This window comes from Ixodes scapularis, unplaced genomic scaffold (assembly GCF_016920785.2).
Source record: "Ixodes scapularis isolate PalLabHiFi unplaced genomic scaffold, ASM1692078v2 PGA_scaffold3__209_contigs__length_174095766, whole genome shotgun sequence".
NCBI lineage: Eukaryota > Metazoa > Arthropoda > Arachnida > Ixodida > Ixodidae > Ixodes > Ixodes scapularis.
Window position 1 is genome coordinate 141,504,555 of NW_024609868.1, and position 14,230 is coordinate 141,518,784.

A 14,230-nucleotide genomic window follows, 5' to 3' on the forward strand; every position below is an offset into this window, starting at 1 on the left:
AAAGCTAAAATTCACGTTGTGAAATACAATAACAAAATAACCCCAATTCCAAATGCTAAGAAAGCAGCTCTACGAAATCAAAACCATTAATCTAGTACGTTCTTGAAAACCTGAGAAATAGTCCCAATATGAAGAGCGCACATCGCACGCTCATTGCTCTTGTGCTTCTGAAAGTCATTGTCTGCTTCCCCACAACAAACTATACCCACAAAAAAATCGCCGGGGGACCTCCCCGACTGCAACTCCTTTTTTTCCCCAACAAATTTTTCAGGGGCCCTCCCCCAGTTTCCTCCTCAACCCCTTCTCCTTTCCTCCTCTCCCTCCTTCTTTCCTTCTCCTCTCCCTCCTTCTTTCCTTCTCTTCCTCGAGCGTAGTACGACGCCAGACGAACCTGTACCAAAATTTTACCCCGTGTTATGAACCCCCCTCCCCCCAAATATGTGTCAATTTTTCGGGGAAAAAGTGAGTTCATTATACAAGTAAATACGGTAACTGGTCTCGACGCTACTTGGAATCACTCTCTAACGTTAATAACTGAATAAACTTGCCTCAGCTTTTCTTTCTAGGTAATGACAGTCACCGAATATTCGAGAAATATGAGCATCGTTCATCCCCTCAACTCAGAGCCAAGACAAGCGGCCACATGGCCTTTTGCCTATCCTATGCCGCCAACGTTAATCACAGCCACGCGCTATGGTCGGCAAAGTAGAAAATGTGTGCTGAGCTCCAGGCATTGTTAGAGTTCAGCAATTCTCATCCCCGCTGTGGTTGGACACTAGCCACTACCCAAGTGTCCTCCGAGGCAGTAATTGTTACGGGTCGAAGTCGAGTTCTTACACAGTTCTTATTTCCAATTCATGAGTTGCACTGAACTGTCGTCAGGCGGGTGGTTTCAATCCCACAGTTACGTCGTCAAGCTTTGCGAAGGCAACACTGAAAGAAATAGTCCCCTTTCATCCCCGCGATTTCACTGCGACAAAGAAGCTTCTGAATCAGTGGCGGTCTCTGTGAGTATACTTGGTCCAGAATACGACCAGTATGCTTCTGCAGAGTCATGAACATTGCAACCCGATTTCGTTGCATGACCCCCTTTAACTTGTACGCATCTGGCTGCAGTGAATCTAAACCTCTGAACATATTGAGCCACTGCCACACTCACAATTTTATGTGAGTTGTTTTTATACTCGCCCGGATCATCCCTGAAAATTTTAGTTCATACAGTGGACATAATAGGGTCCATATCAGCAAGATATAACTGTGTATTCAATTCAGCTTTGATTCTTTTCTCAAGTAACTCGCTTTCTATGTTCTGCTTTATGTGCATATTTTATTTGTTTTTTATTTACCGTGTTTGCACGATTCTAACGCGCCCCCAATTCTAATGCGCAGGCAGATTTAGCTTTCAGATAACCAAAAGTAAATTGCTGCCGATTCTACCGCGCACTTAAATTAATGAAGATTGACCACATACCTCATAGAGCAGATTTTATGAAACGCACGCCAAAACAAAAATAAATGCCATGCACTCTAGTCGCTGTTGTAAGAGTCCAACGATGGTTCTTCGCTGTCCAGAGGTAGTAATACTGGCTTTTATCTAAAGCGTTTTAACTGCCGTGCTTGTGCATGTACAAGTGTGCAGCCGTCGCCTCAGGCAGGGTCGTCTTTCATAACACTTTGCGAGCTTGTTGGTGGTTGGGATTGCGAGGCCACGCAGTGCTGTTCCATTGTTATCTTTTTTTCCCCCAGCGTGATGGCCTTTCGTTTAAATAAAACCTCCGAGTGGAATTTATTTTTATTTTTCCATCTTAAAACGACAGACACAAGTCCGTAGACACGAGAATGCGCATGATACGGATACCAAAATGGCAAACGTAAACATCAGTCACGATGGCCGAGCATTGCATTTTTCTTGAGTTTCGGTTTTTGGTTTCGATTGTAACGTGCATGTAGTTTCGGGCACCGATTTTGGCGAAAATGTGTGCGATAGAATCGTGCAAACACGGTATTTGTGCATTTCACTTTTGTAAAGCATTTCTTGGGACGATGTTTGGAACAATTGCCGTCGTAACGCAGCCTGTACACCATCGCATTATTTGTTGTCATTTCAGCTGACACGGTCGGTGCACTGCCCCAAAGACCTCGAGTGGCACCCCGTTTCCTCGGAGGTCGGCAAAGTCACCAACAATAGCGTCAAGTGTGTCCTGCCCATCTCAAAGACGTGAGTCTTCCTCACAAGGCGTGTCTGAATTGTTTCAGCAGAGCAAGCTCTTGCTGCGACAGATTGGATGATCCTCACAAAGCATATCTGTTGCTGTATGACAAAAAACGGATCCGCTTCCCCATAGGCACTTTTACAAAACAGATTATGTCTGCTTTTCATGGGGGCTTCTGGGTTCGGCTAGTCCCGTCACCACAGCGATTGGACAAGGGCCACAAGCTAAACGTCCGCGAAGGCATCGGTCATAGCCGTGCTTAAAGGGACACCGACAGCCCCCAAAAAGTTTTTTCATTTTTTGCCAGGTGATTTATTATGGTTTTGGGGCTACTGGAGGAACTCTTCATGGTAATGCAGCTGGTCGACTGTAGGTTGGAAAGTTAGCTGCTGATTTCCCTCTAGCAAAAGCACTACCGGCTCGAAGTCGGACAGCACCATGCATTGGCCACATTCACACCTAGTTAAAAAATCGTACGCGTGCATTTTCAACACGAAGTACGCACTTCGTGCTTGACGTTTGCGCCAGCGATGTCTTCAGCCACGAGAAGGGGGCGACGGGTCAATGACGTCTTCCTGCAAATCGGCTTGGTGGTCGGGCGTTTCGTACGGAATAAATACCGATTTTGATCGGTCCAAAATTTCTTTCAAAGGAAGACAGAATTCGCCGGTACCACAAACGACGGTTTTGAAGTAGAGGTCCCACTCCTGTCGTCCACTGCCATCGCCATCCAGCGGCCCCGCAAGTCCCACGATACGCAAAACGACGCCATGTTGAGATTTACAATGCACAAAATGTTTCCGGTTCTCTGTGCAACTTTTTTTCAATCAACATATTTCCAGCTTTTTAAAAGCCACAAAAAATGGGTTTCAATTTTTTTATATTTTTAATATTGAGTTGTGAGCCTTCAATGACCCACGACCTTGATTAAATTTGGTGGTTGTGTCTAAAGCTTAGAAAATGGCCTGTGATCACGTAGCAGAGAGTGAGTGCGACTCAAACCGGCCAGTTCTCGATCGGCGGTTTTCGCGCGGAAAGAAACCGAGTTTTGAACCGCAAATTCTGTTCTGGGTAGTTGGGTTCTCATATGTCACATACAACTAAAAATCTCAGCGAGCATAAATACCCTGTCAGTGTCCCTTTAAGTCAAGTGCTCGCACAACTCTCGCATTTACCTAGTCCATGAACTGCTTTCAATTGTAGCCCCTCTGGGGTGATCACTACTGCTTCATCAGCACTGTGTCTCCCTCAGCTATATCAGAAAAGCTTTGCAAAGGAGAGACAAAAGCATATAGTGGGCTTGTATTCTTAAAATGATGTAGCAACAATGAATGAATTAAAAATAAATTTTTATTACAGAAATTTACACTGAGCCCTCTTCACTTGAATCATCTGATCAGACTCAGTGGCATTGAGTGCACGCATACTTGTTTCACACTGCTGTCAGTATGCTTGTGTAAAGTGTATACAGTGGAACTCCCATCATACCTACCACTTTCATGGGACCACGCAAAAACATTGTATAATCAGTCTACCTTCTAATCCCAGAAACAATGATTACGACTTTGAAGCTTGGCCCAACATGACAGAAATACTTGGAACTTTTATCTAGGCTAATACAGTAGACTCTCATTAATTCAAACTCCAGGCCGGTTTGCTGGAAGCGCGGTTAAGCGCTAACCGCAGCTGAAGTTAACCGCAGTACCTGGGAGAGGGCTTTTGAAATCACGTGACCGGCTCGGTAGGGATGCGGGGAGCCTCGCAAGGCCCCGCCTCTTCGTTTGACAAAATGGCTGAGGCATACACAGTTTCCACGTTCGCGGTCGCATTGGTGTTTGTCTTCAGAGCGATGATTTACCGTATTTGCACGAATATAACGCGAGTTTTTTTCCGAAATTACGGGCTCCAAAACGCACCTCGCGTTATATTCGGAATCGAGTTCAGCCACGAGGCGCGAGAGTCTGGAGAAAGCCAGAGGAGAAAGTCATCCCTCCGGCTCAATGCAAAAGATCCAATGGAAAAAGAAGTGGGGGTGTGGAGGGGCATTTTCTAGCCATTGGGCCACGTGAAGGGGCGAATAGAAAACATAAAAAAGCATTTTTATCGCTTTTGTGTTCTTACAACGCGCGCACGCCGCACGCGCGCGCGCCATACGGGAATGCGGGCACTGGCCAATTCGAGCCAAGCCAAGCCGGGCCAAGTCAAGTCAACACAAGCCAAGCCAAGACCGCGTTTACCCAATCGTGCAACACGAGGCATTTGTTTACGAAGAGGGATCAGAACAAGAAGTGTGATCGTGTATCGGGTTCAGCAGTCTTTTTTCTGCCAGCGCATTGTTTAGTTTCTGCTCAAGAGTGGTCTGGTGTTTGTGTGTTGGTGCTTCTGCTTCCGCGCCTTGTTTGGATTGTGGGCTGCCGAGGAGCTCCCACGGAAGAAAACTACCAGACAAGCAGGTGCCGTGCTGCTGCATACCTGCGTAGTCGCCAAGTGGATTGTAAACGGAAGGACCTGAGCAGTGAGGATGAGTGCAGTCAAAACATAAACTGATATTTCTTCTATTTCCATTGACTTTTCACTTCTGCTATGCCCCCGAGTGCGAGAAATTGACGCGGCATCGGTTCGCGTTATAATAGTAATAATATTTTTTTTTCTTTTTGGGGGCATCAAAAACTGCCCTCGCGTTATATTCGTGGTCGCGTTATATTCGTGCAAATACGGTAGGTTCCGTGTTCTAAGTTAAGAGTGTAGAAGTATTCTTTTTGTGCCTTAAAGAAACTGACAATTCGAGGGGACTGCGACTGAAGTCGACGGCAGCATCCCGTCGACAATCTAAATGACCGGTGAATGTAGTACAATGGCTCGGAGTCACCGATTTGTCGAAGCTTCGTATCGGCCTCATTGAAGCATAGCAAGAATCATGCATAACAGCGCCAAAATATGGAACGTGTTCCAAGGAACATGACAGCCAAGTACGACAAGTGTTTTACGGTGAGTACCAAAACATTTCGCGATAGGGTTGTGATGAGGCCAGCCTCATACACACATTATGTTGAGTGCTATGAAACTAACTTTGAGCAGGACCAGTATCAGAATATGTTTATTGAAAGCAAGAATTACGGAGAGTTGCCTTTTGAGCAGCGATTGCGGTTTATCGAAAGTAGTCACGCCGGGAAAATTTCTGTTCACGGTGTCCATTTTGTACAAAATCCTCGTATTGTGCTTACAGTGCAACTGCAGCATCAACTGTTCTGCAGATAAACGGTGGACAGCGGCTCAACGGCACAATGGATATTTATTGATGAGTAGCAGAACTTTCTCTGGATTCAGTGAAATGTTACACCGTCCATAGAAGACCAGGGACCTGCCAATCGTTCAATTCACTCGCCCCCCAAGACAGCCGGTACATGCAGAGTTTCCGAATCAACTCCGTTGTGCCGTCTGCAAAAGTTCTAGAACCGAGAAATAAACAAGACTGAAGTTGTTGGATATGCACTAGTTTGTTATTTTGCATTGTTTCTTAAAATTTATTTTACGGTTAGCAGGAATGTTGTTGTGATTGTGTAGATAAATAAACCAAGGTTGCAGACAATCATGCTTCTTCTGCAAACGAAAATGAACCGAGTGACTACCTCAAAGGGGACCGCACTGCTGCGTCAAAAGAATTGGACCCTAGATGAAAAATTAGAATTAATCCGGGAAGTTGAAACTCTAAAATATCAAATCCAGCGGAAATTCGACCCTACCGTGACTACTAAAACCAAAAGACGCGCCTGGGACCAAGTTGACAATTGCATGACCTGCCGCCACTAAATTCCGCATTCAGTGACGCAACTTCGAGAAGCATAGAGAAAATTACTTAAAAAGTGCCAAACTTTGTACAGATTGTACAAAGAACATGACCAACGGACAGGTAAGTTCCAATATTTGCCCTACCGAAACAGAAAAGCAGTATGTGTAAAATCTTTATTGCAAATTTTGGGTGCACTGTACAAATTTATTGGAGAACGATATAGCCTCGCAAAGTTTTGGGTCAAATATCTCAGCCGATTCCCGAAGACCCCATTCAATGCCCAACAACTAGCATTTCGCTCAATATGATCAAAGGGCAAGCCTGGAGATTAATTAGCTCTTCCTCGCACAAGTTTCAACTCAGTGGTACTTACACAGAAATAGCCCCAAAGCACCTTGGGTCTTGTTTCATGCAGTGGGCCTGTGTCATTTCTCAAAATTATTTCCAAATATTGCTTGCCAAAAACGTCTTTACCGCCGTAAACAATGTAAACACTATCATTCAAATAAACACAAAAGAAAAATGTATGTAGGCGAGTAGCGTGGGAACAAGGGCAGGGGGGCTTCAGAACCCCCCCCCTCCTTGAAATTTCAGACAGACAGCTGTAGTAAACAAAGCTGCAAAAGTGAGTTTGCTGTCAAACCAAAAAAAGCAGTACATGGGTTTTCCATCTCAAAGCGAACATGTCAGTTGCATAACACTACTGCTGCGTGCCCTTACATGGAGACCAACTTCATGAAGCAAAATGACAATATTAGGAGCACGAGTCAAAACTTTTCCCTTAGAGAACAGAGCACAGCAGAAGGACACCACCTTCGCATTTTTAGCCATTTCTGCACTGCTGAAAAAGTGCCAATAGAACCACTTACTGTAAAATCCCGTAAAAGCGCCCTCCCCCGAGAGATCGCCCATCCCGTTTTTCTGGCTAAATATCTGTAACATAAAAATTCCGAAACATCGCCCACCCCTTGATTCTTGCTGGACGTCAAGCGATGTCCGACAGGAATCGCGCATCAAGGGCGCGATCGGTGGTACCGGTGTGTCCGAGAAGCAAGTTCATAGCAGGTTCCCGCGTTTTTATCTGCGATCTGCGCACAATATCGGCTTGCGTAACACGCGAGTTTTTCCCGCATCTATATTGCATCGTAAAATGCGATTCTGTTGTGTCCACGGTCTGCGGTATTTGTTTCCGTGACAGGCAAGATTGTAGCGGGTTCCCGCGTCTTTATTGCACCATGAAACTTGAATCTGCTGCATCCACGATCTGCGGTATCAGTTCCCGCGTCACGTGGTTTGTAGCCGGTGCCCCAGCGCTTATCATTAATTTTTGATAAAGTTTTGCTGTGGCCTCCCCAAAGATAGCCCACCCCATGTTTTTCCCAATTTATCTCTTCATTTCGGATGGGTGTCCTTACGGTATTTTACGGTATTAGGGTAAATGCAGTAAAACTCACAGTTTTAAACTATCTGTGCCCCAAAATTACAAAGGAATATTTACATCATAATCAACAAAGTTATGTTAGTCTCACTCAAATTGAGATCACCCATTTTCCTCAAAATGAGATCACTCAATATCCCAAATTTTTCCACTGTCAGTGGAGGTGTTTTTGCACGACCTTCGTACATGCACGCTAACGTAGCCAAAATCCATTCTTTTTGGTGAGGTTAAGGTGAGAATGCACCAATGACTTATTCAATGCTGATCTGTGCCAACAAAATCTGAAAAAGTATCAATGTCCCAGTTAGCCGGACAGTGCTTCAGTACACAATAATCACAGATGACAGTTGGTGTGAGTGTGCCACATCTATTTGTTTTAAATCTTATACAAATGTCTGTATGGCGACTCTACCAACTGCCAATGAAAAGAAGTTGTGGGGTTAGGCACTCCAGTCTGTTCGACCGCCAACATATGTGGTAAAATTATGACAAGTGTTGCTGTCACATTTGGATTAAGCTTGCCACGCATCGTGCTCAGTTCTCCCATACATTGATGTACCCTGATCCAGGGTGATGTCAAAAACGTCATGCACTGCAGCCCTCATCCATCACTCGGAGAGATAGAGGACGGAGAGAATCATGTCACAGAGGACGTGCACCAGTATGGTGTCTTGTCACAATCCTTTGCTTCAGTGCTCTGAGCAGCTCTCTGGAGCTGTAGCCCTTGCAGTTTGCCAAGTTAGGCTGAAATTTACAAGTGTACCCCTGCCACACAAAAGCCCTCTGTGAGCTGCCATTTTCCTCACTGCACATGCTCGGAACACGTCCTGAGCATTAACTTTACGCAAGACGATGTTGTACCTCGGGCTACCATCCACAGCCCAGCGGCTTAGCATTTTAAGTTTGCTGACAATTGTTGTAAAGGCGTATGCATTAACTTCAAACAATTTCCTGTTCATGTGTGTGTCACAACAGCAGCTGCACGGAAAGGGCGACGTCGCTGTCACCCTCGTCATCTGGCAGCAGTACAGTTGAAGATGCCGCAGCGCAGAGAACTCCGGCTTCTCCTGTTGTGCAGCACAATCAACGCTGGACCTGTGAGGCTGCACAGCAGTACCAGAGAAGGGCCAAGCGACAGCTGGATTTGGAGGATGAGAACATACACCTTGAGGGAAAGTATAGAAATGGTGCCATACAGGCTGCAAACGCAACCCTCGCTGCAGCAAATGCTGCACGGAGTTTCTATGCTTTAGGCGAGGAAGTGCTCAGGGAGAAAAGAGAACTCGTTAGACTTGAAACTACTCGAGCACAGCTGCAAATTGAACTGATAAAAAGACAATTAGGGCAAGATTAACTCATGTAATAATCTACTTGCATTTTTTGTGATTGAGTTTTATACATATTTTGTGTTTTTTCTGAACTATATATTGTGTTTGCACGATTCTAACGCGCACTTTTTTTCGCCAAAATTGGTGCCTAAAATTGCATGCGCATTACAATCAAAATTGAAAACCAAAACTGAAAAGAAAAACGCAGTACTCGGTATAAGGCAGCTAGCCCAATCGCCTTCGTGACCGTTCGTTTACATTCGCCATTTTCGTATCCGTATCGCGCATTCTTTTGCCTTTACGGACTCGTGTCTACCGTTTTAAGATGGAAAAACAAAATAGCTAAATTCCACTAGGAGGCTTTATTTGAACGAAGCATCATCACACTGGCAGGAAACGATAACAACGGAGCGATACTGGGTGGCCTCGCAATCCCAGCGACCCGACGAGCTCGCGAAGTGTTGTTTGGAAGACGTCCCTCTAGTACGCGACGGTTGCACACTTGTACAAGCGCAAGAAGCACGGCACCTCAAATGTTGTAGACGAAAGCAAGGAAGACCTTCTGCGGTCTGTGGACAGCGAAGAACCATAGCCAGATTTTGACAGCGGCGACTGGTGCGCGGTAATTATTTTTGCGTATTGGGCGTGCGTTTCCTAAAATTGGTTCTATGAGGTATGTGTTCAAAGTCCAGTATTTTAGGTGCACGGTACAATTGGGCACCAATTAAATTTTTCAATATCTGGGAGCTAAATTTGCCTCCGTGTAAAAATCAGAGGCGCGTTAGAATCGTGCAAACACGGTATGCTTGACTCTTTATTTATTTCATGCAGGCTGTCTACAAGGGCAGATCGCGCACACCTTTTTCCTTTTCGTTAACTATCACCACACTAGACCAGCGTGGTTGTTGTGATCGTAATATTTTACGCTGTGGTTAAGTAAGCAACACAGGATCATACTGGCAGTGTGGCACCCAGGCTTTTGACGCCTCGTAGGCGGCATATATTTCGCATGGATGTCTAAAATAAAAATGCAAGTTAAGCTCAAAGGCGGTTGTATAATTTCTTTTCTCTTATATCCTCTCGCATGTTTCCCTTCCATAACGCGGCTCCCCGTCACATTTTGGGAGAGGAGGTCGCCAAGACTATTAGCCTCCCGACAGAAGACCAAGGTTGAGTGTCTGTCTTTTAAGTAAAGGTCTCAATAACTGATGAGTGGACCACAGACAATCTCTGACTTGCATCTGCAAATATTCCTTGTGCTTGTAAAATAAAGGCTCTTTCAGCTTGGATATGCTCCTGCGACCTATGAAGTGCATGCTGCCTATGTACAAAAAGTTCATACCAATAAGATCCCGAAACTTGGGAACAGAAAAAGGGATCAAACACCACACTACATCATTATGTTGCATCTGTCACCTTTTTTGTGGCCCCGAGTCTTCGGCTCTTATTACTTTGAATCGTCACCGCTTACCTTGTTTTTTAAGTATTGATGGGAAAAATATTTTTTTAGAGCTGAAATCTACTTGTTGCTTGTAGTATGTACAATAGAGCTCCTCTCTGGACACTGCCTACTAGAAATAAGTGTTTTGCAAATGATGTTATCATGCCAGTCAGGATGAAGAAAATATGAACTAACCCTAGGAGGTTTGTGAAAAATAACAGAAAAGCTTTGCAGGTTGGAAGAATCTGTGAAAGGTGTTATGACTAGTAACCATGAGTATGCAGTGCAATGTGAACATTCTATGGGGTAGTATATATAATATGTACTGATAGCTTTGAAATTGGTATCAAATGGACGTCACTTTCACTACACTCTCCTATTCATGCTCCTGTACCTATTCAATACTCTCAGTTTGTAGATATTGAATGGGAAAATAACTCTCTTCTTCAGTTGCCTCACTATAAACTTTGCACTCATAGTCTGTTATAGGGCTGACTTCAGCGCTTCCCATAAAGCATCCATCGGTGTTTGAAGTGTATTACAAGAAATAATGACAGTATAAAAAGAGAGCACCAGAGATTGCGAAGAAGGGCACAAATTTGAAGAAGCATCCCTCGGGTCATTAGTCTGAAGTTTGAAAAGTGCATTGTTATGAACTTCGGAAATCAAATTCAAAATATGTTAGTTTAAGAGAGCCCATGAGTGCTTACGCCTGTAGCTCTGCGAGAGTGTGCAGGAGTTGATGGGGAGGAGACCAAAGCAGTAACAAGCAGGTGGGTTGAGCTGCGGTGTGCACTTGCAGGAGTGTTGGACTTTGCACTGCACTCCCGTTTGACCAATGGCTTCGGCAGGGATTTTTTTTAGCACACTGTTTCCAACAAGCTAATTATAAGTGCCCCAAGTGACACATTTGATGCTATCAAAGCCTTTGCAACAATAATGCAGGAATTAAGAAAAACATTTTTTTACTTATTTTGTGGCCCATGCTGCAATTTACATGTAGTGCTGTGGAAGCGACTGGTATAGTGGGATCTCCAGCAATCATTCTTTACATTTCTATCACCCAAATTTCGAAACTCTACCTATCTGGGACTTCTGCAAGCACTACCCAAATTGATGTGTGCAAGAGTGATATACGCGTTGTTGGACTGTCATCGTCATGTTGGTAACATGCTTTCAGCATTGTCACATGTATTACACTCCTTTATGGGTTATTTTGAGTAGAACTTATGATAATCTCGCATCCAGTTAGATCATACAACAAAAAGATTAAAATAAAATTAAATTGTTATTTTAAAGCTGTTAGCTTCTTGCTAACTGCACAGCAAGGTTGAGCCCCTAACTGTTGCAGTTTCCAAAATTGCAATTGATGTTTAAGTAGCGAAACAATAGACATTGGTTAAAGCAATTATTTGATCTAGTTAGACAACTATCTGACATAATTTTCTTATAATTATCTGCAAAGCCTGATAAAGGATGAAAACGATAGCCACGGTCACATCGGTGTTTAACAAAGCATCTTGCATTAGAAATTGACAGCCTGAAGATACCTATCCAGACACTTACATTTAGACGAAGAAATGGTCGACAATGAAGTCTCGGGCCTCGTTGCTCTCAGCACGGTTGGCTGCTACGGGCTCAACGGGAACCTCAGCGGGGATGGTGGCCATGGGTGTCCTGCAAGGGTACCTCTTGGCCAGGTTGTGGAGGGCGCAGCATGCAACAATAATGTCGCAGCACCGTTCTGGAGCCATTCTTAGCTCAGCGTGAAGGCAGTGAAACCTGCGCTTGAGTTGGCCTATTGTCCTGTACAGAGCGCATGGATCAAGACCACATGTTATTCCTTCCCAGAAACCCAATTGCAAAATCAGGCAACAGCGTGGAACGCAAATAATCAAGAGGATGACGCAGAACAAGGACAGATTTACAACTGAATTCGAATTACAAATTGACTGCGGGGCCTGATATCACACTTTCTAATTTTTCCAGCCCATTGCTCCAGAATATTGAAAGCTGGGCATTATGCATACCATTTTATTTTCATTCTGAATTGTTTTTACGCTACGTTCACATTCGGGGTCACGTTAGCCTGTGCAATGTGTTTTATAGAAAGCAACAAGCAAAGTGCAGCTTTATTCAAGCGCTCTCTTCAAAGGGTTCTTGAATATGTTTCCAAGCAAGCACCTGCACATGCACAGGCCAATATGTTAGAGTTGTCTGCTACCTGATTACTGCTGACGCTGTAAGAATTACCTTGTACCTAAGCTTTATACTGCAACAAATACAGTACCATTAAAATTTCATTGTACATTTTACTTGTGAGACAGAGTGAAAATAGAAAAAGAACTAGGTTCTTGTCTGGCTGTGGCTTTCCCCTTCCATTATCTAGGAATAGATGTCCATGGTAGCCCAACCCATCTACACTTGTCATTGATCAATAAGAATCCCTCTTGCAAGCCTTGGAGATGTAAGACATAAAGCGCTTAATATAATGACTTATCCAAGTGCTCCTAGCCTTTGATTGTGCCGCTCATGTTCCTATTACTAGTTAGTGGTCCACGCGCCGCCATTTCTGGCTTAGATGGAAGCTCCTTGACGTATACGGCAAAAGTTTCAGTAGAGGATTTTATGGCGCTTTCACGACGGAATCTCAAGCAAAATTTGCCTGAACGTTCGAGGTTCTGGCGACTCATCATCAGTTGTGAATGGCGTGTACAGTGGCATGTATAGATACTATTTGTGGAAACTTGTTATTGCATGCTCAACATCAACATTGTCCAAAATGATGCCTTGGCACTACTCTTAAATCCATCGATGAGAGAAGAATAGGTCACGCTAGGACATGTACTCTTGGCCAATCGGTCGAGACTGTCAGCAACACACAATCGTTTGTGACTTGCAGCAATGTGCCGCTATTTGTGGCTCACAGGCATCCCAGCACACATGAGCTTAGCTGTACTTGTGCACTCACTATGAGTACATACATATCTAGCACGTTTAGTTAGTTCCTGTTAACCAGCCCGAAACTGACATTTAAACAAGTAGACACATGAAACTTCCACGGCACAGTGTTACTTCCACTGTTTTGTCTAGGAAAAATTTCATTGCCATTAGTGCTCCTTTTCAGCCAATTAACAAAATATCACCTTCTGTCCTTGTCTTGCATAGCACTGGCACCATAGTCGAGTTTAGTACTTTTCCCCATTATTGCAAGTCCTGGGCCTAAGACATAACTGAGGTTCTGCATTTTCAGTTTCAAGCGATAAAACCCAATAAAGTGTGGTAAAGTAAGTTTTGAAAATTTGGTTTTAAACCTAAATGGCCAGTACTTTAGACAATTATAGGAGCATGTGACAAAGTGGTGATCGAGTAGACAGAGTATTGAAGCAGGTGACCGAGTAGTGAACTATCTTATCCCCGTGGCTTCGAACTATTCTGTTGGCAGCACACTTTAGGAAGTATTTGGGTTTGTTGTAGATGCAATCGGCGTTCCTTTCGTGATTCAGTCTTTGTCCACCAAGTTCGCTGTGGTTGTCTATTGGCCGGATTTGGAGTGTTTTCATTGTTTGTCAAGCCATTCTAAGAGGAATGGAATGTCAATCTGTTCCTATTGTAGGGGGCATAAAAAACCCAAAGCTGTTTAAACAGCCCCTCTCAAGCTTCTATCTCGTTAGAGGAAAGCAGCTTTGATAGTCCTCCAAATGTGAGGAACAAAAAAGCGTGCCAAGAATTACGTTTGCGAATTTCGCGATCTAGAATTTGTTGTCAGGGCCCATGTTTAACCAAGGCTATGTTTGCCATGTCCGCAAGTGTTGTTGCCTGACAAATAACTCAGATATGAACCTAATCTACTGCATTCTCGACAAACCTGCTTGAAAAAAAAGTGTAACTACCGTCGAATCCCGAGAGGTGCCCCACCCCCAAAAGATAGCCCACCCCTATTTTGGCTTGATTTGCTATATTTTTTTAAGCACCGAAAGATAGCCCACTCCTAGTAATCGTAGTGTTGGGATCAACGAT

At 44.1% G+C, this 14,230-nt stretch overlaps 1 protein-coding gene across 2 annotated transcripts in view; it reads left to right on the plus strand.

The window, feature by feature from the left end:
• Positions 1-14,230, plus strand: part of LOC8043092 (abasic site processing protein HMCES) — a 96,097-nt gene that overhangs the window by 56,246 nt on the left and 25,621 nt on the right. The window contains exons 7-8 of one of the 2 annotated variants that reach the window (XM_029979882.4): positions 2,109-2,218; positions 8,417-10,077. In XM_029979882.4, the coding sequence (XP_029835742.2) occupies positions 2,109-2,218; positions 8,417-8,795 (489 nt within the window). In that variant the 3' untranslated portion in view covers positions 8,796-10,077. Of the gene's footprint in view, positions 1-2,108; positions 2,219-8,416; positions 10,078-14,230 lie in introns of those variants that run through there. The other variant, XM_040222284.2, reaches the window with a different exon arrangement.